This window comes from Oncorhynchus mykiss, chromosome 27 (genome assembly GCF_013265735.2).
Source record: "Oncorhynchus mykiss isolate Arlee chromosome 27, USDA_OmykA_1.1, whole genome shotgun sequence".
NCBI lineage: Eukaryota > Metazoa > Chordata > Actinopteri > Salmoniformes > Salmonidae > Oncorhynchus > Oncorhynchus mykiss.
In genome coordinates, this window is record NC_048591.1 from 35,229,999 (window position 1) to 35,242,664 (window position 12,666).

Here is a 12,666-nt window from a genome sequence, read left to right on the forward strand (position 1 = left end):
GGGGGGAGAGAAGGAGAGTCAGGGATGGGAGAGAGGGGGAGAGATTGGGAGGGAGAGTTGGGGAGACAGAAAATCATTCATAAAGGCCAGACACAGGAAACCAGAATACAAATCAACCATCAAGGTCTGTCTTCCAATCCACCACATACACCAGGGAGAAAACATCCTTATTTTAGTGCTGCAACAATTCACCTTGGATTCATATAATCAACAATACAGAACCTAATACATGCATTTTCCCCACAAGAGAAGAAAGAATGTGAGAGAATTAAGAAATAGACAAAGGGAACAATAGAGAGCTGAAGAGAGAGAAACAGAGTGTGTGAGACAGACAGAGCGAGAGAAGGGGAGAAATATATATAGAGAGAGAAAGTGAGAGAGAGAGAGAGAGAGAGAGAGAGAGAGAGAGAGAGAGAGAGAGAGAGAGAGAGAGAGGGAGAAAGTAACAGAGTGAGAGAGAGGGAAAGTTAGAGAGAGAGCGAGAGAGGGAGAAAGTAAGAGAGAGAGAGAGAGAGAGAGAGAGAGGGAGAAAGTAAGAGAGAGAGAGAGGGAGAAAGTAAGAGAGAGAGCGAGAGAGGGAGAAAGTAAGAGAGAGAGCGAGAGAGGGAGAAAGTAAGAGAGAGAGAGAGAGAGAGGGAGAAAGTAAGAGAGAGAGAGGGAGAAAGTAAGAGAGAGAGAGAGAGAGAGTGAGGGAGAAAGTAAGAGAGAGAGAGAGGGAGAGAGGGAGAAAGTAAGAAAGAGCGAGAGAGGGAGAAAGTAAGAGAGAGAGAGAGAGAGAGAGAGAGGGAGAAAGTAAGAGAGAGAGAGTGAGAGAGGGAGAAAGTAAGAGAGAGAGAAAGAGAGAGGGAGGAAGTAAGAGAGAGAGCGAGAGAGAGAGAGAGGGAGAAAGTAAGAGAGAGCGAGAGAGGGAGAAAGTAAGAGAGAGAGAGAGAGAGAGAGAGGGAGAAAGTAAGAGAGAGAGATAGAGAGAGAGAGAGGGAGAGGGAGAAAGTAAGAGAGAGAGAGAGAGGGAAAGAGGATGAGGGACAGATAAATACATTATCTCCCCTCAGCTAGAACAGATCAATGATTGGACACGACTGGGAATGTTTAGAATTATTCAAAGCGAATGAATTCTGTGACTGGTAATGACTCATTCTGTAAAATGTGCTTACGGAGCGAGAACACACATTCATGTACAGTCGCTGGAGTAGAACACACACACACACACACACACACACACACACACACACACACACACACCACTGATATAGTCTGAGAGAAGCCTGACTTTCGAAAATGTACAAAGTAGATTAGTCACTACAGTGATTACAGTCACTATTCCAATGTGTCTGCTGGCAGGCAGCTGGAGAAAATATGACTGAATCCTGGGAGGAATTAAGCACAGTGGACGAGAGAGAAAATCAAGTAACAGTCTAGAGCTATTATTTAGATAGGGGTCAGAGACAAAGCCGGGACGGGGGTTAGATGTTTCCAAAGTGAAAGCCAGCAAGGGTACAGTAGACACAATACTTTCAAGTTTCACGTTTTAATGTCACATGCACAACTATACAGTGAAATGCTTTTCTTGCCGCTCTAAACCCAACAATGTGGTAATCAATAACACTGTGATTAAAAAATTAACAAGGTAGAACAACAAAACACGAGATATAAAATAGGAAATAAGAAGAACACGATAAAGTAAGTAATATTAGAGTTCATACAAGGAAATCAGTCAACTGAATAAATGCCTAATCTATGTATTTCACATGACTGGGAAGAAAGATATGCATCTGTTGGTCACAGATAAAAAAGAAAGAAGTGGATCCTTAAAAAGAAAGAAGAGGATCCTTAAAAAGAAAGAGGTGGATCCTTAAAAAGAAAGAAGAGGATCCTTAAAAAGAAAGAAGAGGATCCTTAAAAAGAAAGAGTTGGATCCTTAAAAAGAAAGAAGTGGATCCTTAAAAAGAACCTTAAAAAGAAAGAAGTGGATCAGAAAACCAGTCAGTATCTGGTGTGACAACCATTTGCCTCATGCAGCACGGCATCTCTCCTTTGCATAGAGTGGATCAGGCTGTTGATTGTGACCTGTGGAATAAATGTCCCACTGCTCTTCAATGGCTGTGAGAAGTTGCTGGATATTGTCGGGAACTGGAACAGGCTGTCGTACACATTCTTTCCGGAGCATCCCAAACATGCTCAATGGGTGACATGTCTGGTGATTATGCAGGCCAATGGAACAACTTTGATATTTCCAGCTTCCAGGAATTGTGTTCAGATCCTTGCGAAATGGGGCCGTGCATTATCATACTGCACCATAAGGTGATGGCGGTGGATGAATGGCACGACAATGTGCCTCAGGATCTCTTCACGGTATCTCTGTGCATTCAAATTACCGTCGATAAAATGCAATTGGGTTCGTTGTACTTATGTCTGTCCATACCATAACCCCACCATGGGGCACTGTTCACAACGTTGACATCAGTAAATAGTTCGGCCACATGATGCCATACGTCTTCCATCTGACCGCTACAGTTGAAACTGGGATTCATCCATGAAAAGCACACTTCTCCAGCGTGCCACTGGCCATTGAAGGTAACCATTTCCCACTGAAGTTGGTTATGAGGCTGAACTGCAGTCAGGTCAACACCCTGGGGAAGACGAATACGCAGATGAGCTTCCCTGAGATGCCTTCTGACATTTTGTGAAGACATTCTTCAGTTGTGCAAATCCACAGTTTCATCAGCTGGTGGCTGGTCTCAGACGATCCTGCAGGTGAAGAAGCCGGATGTGGAGGTCCTGGGCTAGCATGGTTACACGTGGTCTGCGGTTGTGACCACGGTTTGGACATACTGCCAAATTCTCTAAAACAACGTTGGAGGAAGCTTATGATAGATACATTAACATTCATTTCTGCACATTTTACATTTGCTTTTTACTGTCAAAAGCACAAGGTGTGTAATGATCATGCAGTGTAATCTGTCAGGTGGATTTATTATCTTGGTAAAGTAGAAATGCTCACTAACAGGGATGTAAACAAATTTGTGCACAACATTTGAGAGAAATAAGCTTTTTGTGTGTGTGAAATATTTCTGGGATCTTTTATTTCAGCTAATGAAACATGGGACCAACACTTTACATGTTACATGTATGTACACGGGACCAACATTTTACATGTTACATGTATGTACACGGGACCAACACTTTACATGTTACATGTATGTACACGGGACCAACACTTTACATGTTACATGTATGTACACGGGACCAACACTTTACATGTTACATGTATATACACGGGACCAACACTTTACATGTTACATGTATATATTTGTTCCGTATATATACACCTGGTGAGTTCCAGTACCATATTTTCAATGCACTGGGATATTGGATAGATAGTTATCTAACCCAAGGGTGGTAAAATTTGTTAAATGTTAAATAATAACTAGTCTGAGAGGTCATGATCCCAGTTTGTATTATTTAGGACAGTGTTTCTTTATCCTGGTCCTGGGGACCCAGGGTGCACATTTTAGATTTTGGCCTAGCATTACACACCTGATTCCACAAATGAAACGTTTGATGATGAGTTGAATAGTGGAATCAGGTGTGAAGTGATTGGGTAAAAGCATAATGTATCCCTTTGGGTACCCAGGACCAGGATTAAGAAACACTGCTTTAGGCACATCTGCTGGATAATAGGGGTGCTGAGGGTGCTGCAGTCCCTGATGAATTCAAATGTAAAAAATAATAATAATACAATTTAAAAAATGGGCTGAAATGTCTTGTCTGTCTAATTAAAAAGTACCATGACAGTATCTAACAATATAGATTAACTTTGTTTAATAGGATCTAACTATCCTCAGTAGAACTACATCAAACTCCAAGATAAGATGAAAGGAACTAAAAGTAACAATTTCCAAACATCACTCCTTCCCATCCTCTCTCCATCCTTACCCCATAGACCAGTTCTCCCACCATGCCATTCCAGATCTTGGTCTCGGGGTCTCTGGCTCCGTACTTGCCGTCAGGGACGATGGCGATCTTGTACTTGATGCCGATGTGTTTGGCGATCTCTGAGGCCAAGTCCACGCAGTAGCCCTCAAACTGGTCATTCCCCTCAAACATCTCCCAGTTCTTCTTCAGCATCACATAAGGACCCTCCTACACCCACAAACACACCAATCAGAGACAGAGAGGGGGCTGCGGGGAGGTCAAACTGACCAATCAACTCACATTGACCACTGACCAACAAATCAGGGACTTCTGGAGTGGGAGGAGCTTTTTGGAATGGCATGCAGCCAGACCCAAAGCCTCCACTGGATGACAGGATTGCATTGATGGAGACAGGAGAGACATTTTATGGCAACCAAATAACATTTTAAAAGGCCACTGTGTGATGAGCAGTGTGTTGCAGTGGCTTGCAAAATTATTCACCACCTTGGCATTTTTCCTATTTTGTTGCCTGACAACCTGGAATTAAAACTGATTTTTAGGGGGTTTGTCTCATTTGATTAACACAACATGCCTACCACTTTGATGATGCTAAATATTTTTTATTGTGAAACAAACAAGAAATAAGAAAAAAACAGAAAACTTGAGCGTGCATAACTATTCACCCCCCAAAGTCAATACTTTCTAGAGCCACCTTTTGCAGCAATTACAGCTGCAAGTCTCTTTGGGTATGTCTCTGTAAGCTTGGCACATCTAGCCACTACATTTTTGCCCATTCATTATGGCAAAACTGCTCCAGCTACTTCAAGTTGGATGCGTTCTGCTAGGGTACAGCAAGCTTTAAGTCATACCACAGATTCTCCATTGGATTGAGGTCTGGGCTTTGACTAGGCCATTCCAAGACATTTACATGTTTCCCCTTAAACCACTTGAGTTTTGCTTTAGCGGTATGCTTAGGGTCATTGCCCTGCAGGAAGGTGAACCTCCGTCCCAGTCTCAAATCTCTGGAAGACTGAAACAGGTTTCCCTCAAGAATATTCCTGTTTTTAGCGCCACCCATCATTCCTTCAATTCTGACCAGTTTCCCAGTCCCTGCTGATGAAAAACATCCCCACAGCATGATTCTGCCACCACCACGCTTCCCCGTGGGGATGGTGTTCTTGGGGTGATGAGACGTGTTGGGTTTACGCCAGTGTTTTCCTTGATGGCCAAAAAGCTCAATTTTAGTCTCATCTGACCAGAGTACCTTCTTCCATATGTTTGGGGAGTCTACCACATTTCTTTTGGCGAACACAAAACATGTTTGCTTATTTTTTTCTTTAAGCAATGGCTTTTTTTCTGGCCACTCTTCCGTAAACCCCAGCTCTGTGGAGTGTACAGCTTAAAGTGGTCCTATGGACAGATACTCCAATCTCTGCTGTGGAGCTTTGCAGCTCTATCAGGGTTATCTTCGGTCTCTTTGTTGCCTCTCTGATCAATACCCTCCTGCCTGGTCCGTGAGTTTTGGTGGGCGTCCCTCTTTTGGCAGGTTTGTTGTGGTGCCATATTCCTTCCATTGTTTAATAATGGATTTAATTGTGCTCCGTTGGGTTGTTCAATGTATCTGATATTTTTCTATAACCCAACCCTGATCTGTACTTCTCCACAACTTTGTCCCTGACCTGTTTGTAGAGCTACCTGGTCTTCATGGTGCCGCTTGCTTGATGGTGCCCCTTGCTTAGTGGTGTTGCAGACTCTGGGGCCTTTCAGAACAGGTGTATATATATATGGAGATCATGTGACAAATCATGTGACACTTAGATTGCACACAGGTGAACTTTATTCAACTAATTATGTGAGTTCTGAAGGTAATTGGTTGCACCACATTTTATTTAAGGGCTTCATAGCAAAGGGGGTGAATACATGTGCACTCACCACTTTTCAGTTTTTTTTGTTGTTGAATTTTTAAACTAAATTTGGACTATTTTGTGTTTGTCTATTACATGAAATCCAAATAAAAATCCATTTAAATGACAGGTTGTAATGCAACAAAATAGGAAAAATGCCAAGGGGGGTGAAGACTTTTGCAAGGTACTGTATATCCTCATGGTCTGTGATTGGTGCCAAGTTTATGTTCCCTGGTTGACTCCACACAGATGATGTATCTTAAAAATAACAAATGAACAACAGAAAATTAGAAGAGAGAGGTAACCAGCTATAGAGCAGAGAGGGAGCGGGTCTAGAGGTAGATACACAGGAAAGGTGCATTCTCTGTCTGGAGAGAACCTTTATACCTCAAACAGGAGAAATTAGCAGTAGGAAAACACAAACACGCAAGCAAAGACACACACACACGCACATACGCACGCACGCACAGACCCTGACTAACACACTCATCCATCAGGAGCTTGTGGTTCCAGAGAGACACCCAGGTCGTAAACATCCTGAGGACCCCCCCTTTAGTCTACAGAACAATCCTCTGATGTAGCAGATTAAACTTCCAGAGTCAAATGAATGAAGGTATGGAATGTGAAAGGAAGCTAATATAGTATTCACGCATAGGCTTTCAAAATGGTTTATACATATATCAAATGAATTGAAATAGCTGTATAAACACTATATGATTTACATTTAAAATCAAATCCATGTACACGTTTTCATTTATGACGTTAATTTACAAATGAAATGGATACATTTCAAGAGACTCCATCCCCGGCTCACCATGGGACCTGCGAGAATAAAGCATACAGGTAAATAGGTCACATTAAATGAAACATTACATTATTGCAAAATTAAAAAGGGGGAAAAACAAATGCATAACATCTTTAGAGGTTCGTTGACGTTGTATCAGTTACACGTTGACGCTGTATCAGTTACATGTTGCCGTTGTATCAGTCACATGTTGACGTTGTATCAGTCACATGTTGACGTTGTATCAGTCACATGTTGACGTTGTATCAGTCACATGTTGACGTTGTATCAGTCACATGTTGACGTTGTATCAGTCACATGTTGACGCTGTATCAGTCACATGTTGACGTTGTATCAGTTACATGTTGACGCTGTATCAGTTACATGTTGCCGTTGTATCAGTTACACGTTGACGCTGTATCAGTTACATGTTGACGCTGTATCAGTCACATGTTGACGTTGTATCAGTCACATGTTGACGTTGTATCAGTTACACGTTGACGCTGTATCAGTTACATGTTGACGCTGTATCAGTCACATGTTGACGTTGTATCAGTCACATGTTGACGTTGTATCAGTCACATGTTGACGTTGTATCAGTCACATGTTGACGTTGTATCAGTCACATGTTGACGTTGTATCAGTCACATGTTGACGTTGTATCAGTCACATGTTGACGTTGTATCAGTCACATGTTGACGCTGTATCAGTCACATGTTGACGTTGTATCAGTTACACGTTGACGCTGTATCAGTTACATGTTGACGCTGTATCAGTCACATGTTGACGTTGTATCAGTTACACGTTGACGCTGTATCAGTTACATGTTGACGCTGTATCAGTCACATGTTGACGTTGTATCAGTCACATGTTGACGCTGTATCAGTCACATGTTGACGTTGTATCAGTCACATGTTGACGTTGTATCAGTCACATGTTGACGTTGTATCAGTCACATGTTGACGTTGTATCAGTTACATGTTGACGTTGTATCAGTCACATGTTGACGCTGTATCAGTCACATGTTGACGCTGTATCAGTCACATGTTGACGTTGTATCAGTTACACGTTGACGCTGTATCAGTTACATGTTGACGCTGTATCAGTCACATGTTGACGTTGTATCAGTTACATGTTGACGTTGTATCAGTCACATGTTGACGTTGTATCAGTCACACGTTGACGTTGTATCAGTCACACTTTGACGTTGTATCAGTCACATGTTGACGCTGTATCAGTCACACGTTGACGTTGTATCAGTCACACGTTGACGTTGTATCAGTTACATGTTGACGTTGTATCAGTTACACGTTGACGTTGTATCAGTCACACGTTGACGTTGTATCAGTTACACGTTGACATTGTATCAGTCACACGTTGACATTGTATCAGTCACATGTTGACGTTGTATCAGTTAATGTACATGCCATATCTTTAATAATATTACAGTAGTAGTATCTGTCACATACCATTGGTCTAGAATGATATTATAAAAGAAGCAACTCTTATGGCATATTGGACTATGTCCTAACTTGAGGTGTGTATACTGTAACTCAATGTAAATGGGAGAGTTGTGTGAATATCAGATTTACTCACAGATTTACTCACATTTACTCAAGCCTTTACTCAAGCCTTACAGGAATATACTTGCATTAATCAAGTATCTAAATATCAATAGAATTTCCATTATCTTAAAGCAGAATCTTGTCACATGTACATGTTGTCCAAGCATCAAAGCAGATGTCTTTTTCTAAACCTCGTTATCATACACACATCAGCAGCCCCCTGAGATCTCTCTCTCTCTCCAATAACTCAACATGAATCACTCTTAATGAAGTCACGAACTCAATCAGAGATTCTCCCAAACATAGCAGTGCTGCTCCAACCGTCAGACTTACAGTTGGAAGTCGGAAGTTTACATACACTTAGGTTGGAGTTATTAAAACTCATTTTTCAACCCATTCCACAAATTTCTTGTTAACAAACTATAGTTTTGGCGGGTCGGTTAGGACATCTACTTTGTGCATGACACAAGTAATTTTTCCAACAATTGTATACAGACAGATTATTTCACTTATAATTCACTGTATCACCATTCCAGTGTGTCAGAAGTTTACATACATTAAGTTGACTGTGCTTTTAAACAGCTTGGAAAATTCCAAAAAATGATGTAATGGCTTTAGAAGCTTCTGATGGGCTAATTGACATAATTTGAGTCAATTGGAGGTGAACCTGTGGATGTATTTCAAGGTCTACCTTCAAACCCAGTGCCGCTTTGCTTGACATCATGGGAAAATCAAAAGAAATTAGCCAAGACCTCAGAAAAAAATTTGTAGACCTCCACAAGTCTGCTTCATCCTTGGGAGCAATTTCCAAATGCCTGAAGGTACCACGTTCATCTGTACAAACAATTGTACACAAGTATAAACACCATGGGACCACACAGCCGTCATAACTCTCAGGAAGGAGACGCGTTCTGTCTCCTAGAGATTAACGTACTTTGGTGCGAGAAGTGCAAATCAATCCCAGAACAACAGCAAAGGACCTTGTGAAGATGCTGGAGGAAACAGGTTCAAAAGTATTTATATCCACAGTAAAACGAGTCCTATATCGACATAACCTGAAAAGCTGCTTAGCAAAGAAGAAGCCACTCCAAAACCGCCATAAAAAAAGCCAGACCACGGCTTGCAACTGCACATGGGGTCAAAGATCGTACTTTTTACTTTTTGGAGAAATGTCCTCTGGTCTGATGAAACAAAAATAGAACTGTTTGGCCATAATGACCATTGAAATGTTTGGAGGAAAAAGGTGGAGGCTTGCAAGCCGAAGAACCACATCCCAACCGTGAAGCACGGAGGTGGCAGCTTCATGTCCTGTGGGTGCTTTGCCGCAGGAGGGACTGGTGCACTTCACAAAATAGATGGCATCATGAGAAGGAATATTTTGTGGATATATTGAAGCAACATCTCAAGACATTGGTCAGGAAGTTAAAGCTTGGTTGCAAATGGGTCTTCCAAATGGACAATGACTCCAAGCATACTTCCAAAGTTGTGGCAAAATGGCTTAAGGACAACAAAGTCAAGGTATTGGAATGGCCATCACAAAGCCCTGACCTCAATCCTTTAGAGAATTTGTGAGCAGAACTGAAAAAGTGTGTGCGAGCAAAGAGGCCTACAAACCTGACTCAGTTACACCAGCTCTGTCAGGAGGACTGGGCCAACATTCACCCAAATTATTGTGGGAAGCTTGTGGAAAGCTACCTGAAATGTTTGACCCAAGTTAATCAATTTAAAGGCATTGCTACCAAATACTAATTGAGTGTGTGTAAACTTCTGACCCACTGGGAATTTGATGGGAAAAAACCCCTGAAATAAATCATTCTCTCTACTATTATTCTGACATTTCACATTCTTAAAATAAAGTGGTGATCCTAACTGACCTAAGACTGGGAATTTTTACTCAGATTAATTAAATGTCAGGAATTGTGAAAAACTGAGTTTAAATATATTTGGTGTATGTAAATTCCGACTTCAACTGTAGGTCTTAACGGCATAGACAACACCAAAATAATATCTCATCAACAATCTAAACCCGAGATGAGTTCATATTCCACGCCATCTGTTGTGAACATGTTATTCCATTTTATTAGATGGTATTAGATGCCGATCTTAAAATTGAATTCTGACGTACTGTACTGTACTGTACTGTATATGAGGATCTAGAGAACAGATGGTGTAGATAGAACATGGGCTCAGCTTGATTTTGGTCTACTTATGACTTTGGATAAGTCTCTTCTTAACCCTGCCTCACTTTTCTGAAAATATTAGCATATTAAAAGGGCAACAGTTTGACATCAGAATAGGTGACTTTGTAGAGTGTTTAGCAGTGATAGTATACACACACACAAACACACAAACCGCTTGGGGTTTTGCCAACAGTGGATTATTTCATGTTTAAACCCCTTATAGTTTTGTTATCAGTTTGTCGCAGACTCTTTTGTCACAGTGTGTTTGTGTGTGTGTTATTGCGGTGTGTTTAGTCGCGGTGCAGGTGCATGGAGGGATATTGGGCAAGTGAAGTTTTTCTCTGATGCTGAACACCTTGTCAGATGTCTTACATGAGGATGTGGGAAGAGGGAGAGAGGAAAGGAGGGAGGAATGACAGGGCTGAGAGAGTGTAGAGATGGCAAGAGAGAGGGTGGTTTTATGGGGAGAAGAGAGAGAGAGGAACGATAGGGCTGAGAGAGTGTAGAGATGGCAAGAGAGAGGTTAGTTTTATGGGGAGAAGAGAGAGAGAGGAACGACAGGGCTGAGAGAGACAGAGAGAGAGAGAGAGAGAGAGAGAGAGAGAAAAAGAGAGAGAAAAAGAGAGAGAAAAAGAGAGAGAAAAAGAGAGAAAAAGAGAGAGAAAAAGAGAGAGAAAAAGAGAGAGAAAAAGAGAGAGAAGAGAAGCTTTAGTGGTGAAGGGTTCAGGTAGATAAGACATGAAACAGTGGAACATCAGCAGAGAAACAAGAAAGATAGAGAGCTCCTAATCAGGGTTGGGGCCAATTCCATTTAAATTCAGGAGGTACACTGAAATTCCAATTTCAATAATTTTCAATTATAAAAATGTAGAATTGGAATATGATTTACTTTATGAATTGGCCAGAATAAAAAATGGAACTGAGCGCAACCCTGAGCTTAATTATGCAGCCAGCCAATACAATATCCAGTACAACATAATACGTTCACCAGAGTTCCTGAAACTTCAACATCAGGGACAACAGACTAGCTGCAGATGCATCTACAGTTCCTTGCAAAAGTATTCATCCCACTTGGCGTTTTTCCTATTTTGATGCATTACAACCTGTAATTTAAATGGATTTTTATTTGGATTTCATGTAATGGACATGCACAAAATACTCCAACTTGGTGAAGTGAAATTGAAAATTGTTTCAAAAGATTCTACAAAAATAAGAAATGCAAAAGTGGTGCGTGCATATCTATTCACCCCCTTTAATATGAAGCCCCTAAATAAGATCTGGTGCAACCAATTACCTTCAGAAGTTACATAGTTAGTTAAATAAAGTCCACCTGTGTGCAATCTAAGTGTCACATGATCTGTCACATGATCTCAGTGTATATATGCACCTGTTCTGAGAGGCCCCAGAGTCTGCAACACCACTAAGCAAGGGGCACCACCAAGCAAGCGGCACCATGAAGACCAGGTAGCTCTACAAACAGGTCAGGGACAAAGTTGTGTAGAAGTACAGATCAGGGTTGGGTTATAAAAAAATGTCAGAAGCTTTGAACATCCCACGGAGCACCATTAACTTCTTGAGTGTAGGAGGCAGTATTTTCATTTTTGGCTAAAAAAACGTACCCATTTGAAACTGCCTATTTCCCAGGCCCAGAAACTAGAATATGCATATAATTGTCAGATTAGGATAGAAAACTCTCTAACGATTTCAAAACACGATCGTCGTAAGAAGCGGACCAAAGCGCAGTGTGGTGTGAATGCATCATTTAATAGATGACAAAACACGAAGCAAACTGTACAAAAACAATAAACCAATAACGACCGTGAAGCTATCATAAGAACTGTGCTGACACAAGCAACTAACATAGACAATCACCCACAAACAAACAGTGAAACCCAGGCTACCTAAGTATGATTCTCAATCAGAGACAACTAATGACACCTGCCTCTGATTGAGAACCATACTAGGCCGAAACATAGAAATCCCCAAAATCATAGAAAAACAAACAGACTGCCCACCCCAACTCACGCCCTGACCATACTAAATAATGACAAAACAAAGGAAACAAAGGTCAGAACGTGACATTAGGATAGAAAACACTCTAAAGTTTCCAAAACTGTCAAAATATTGTCTGTGAGTATAACAGAACTGATATTGCAGGCGAAAACCTGAGGAAAATCTAACAAGGAAGTGCTGTTTTTCCTGAAAGCTCTCTGTTTCATTGGATGCCTTGCCTCCATTTAAAGGAATATCAACCAGATTCCTTTTTCCTATGGCTTCCCCAAGGTGTGAACAGTCTTTAGACATAGTTTCAGGCTTTT

At 41.2% G+C, this 12,666-nt stretch overlaps 1 protein-coding gene across 8 annotated transcripts in view; it reads right to left on the reverse strand.

Annotated features, from left to right (window-relative positions):
- The window catches only part of LOC110507210 (glutamate receptor 4), a 161,386-nt gene that overhangs the window by 60,767 nt on the left and 87,953 nt on the right, over positions 1–12,666 (reverse strand). For all 8 annotated transcript variants that reach the window (XR_005040098.1, XM_036965801.1, XM_036965797.1 and 5 more), the window contains exon 11: positions 3,937–4,143. Coding sequence is in view for 7 of the 8 variants with exons in the window: in XM_036965801.1 (XP_036821696.1) it covers positions 3,937–4,143 (207 nt within the window). In the remaining variant the exon portion in view is untranslated. The remainder of the gene's footprint in view (positions 1–3,936; positions 4,144–12,666) is intronic.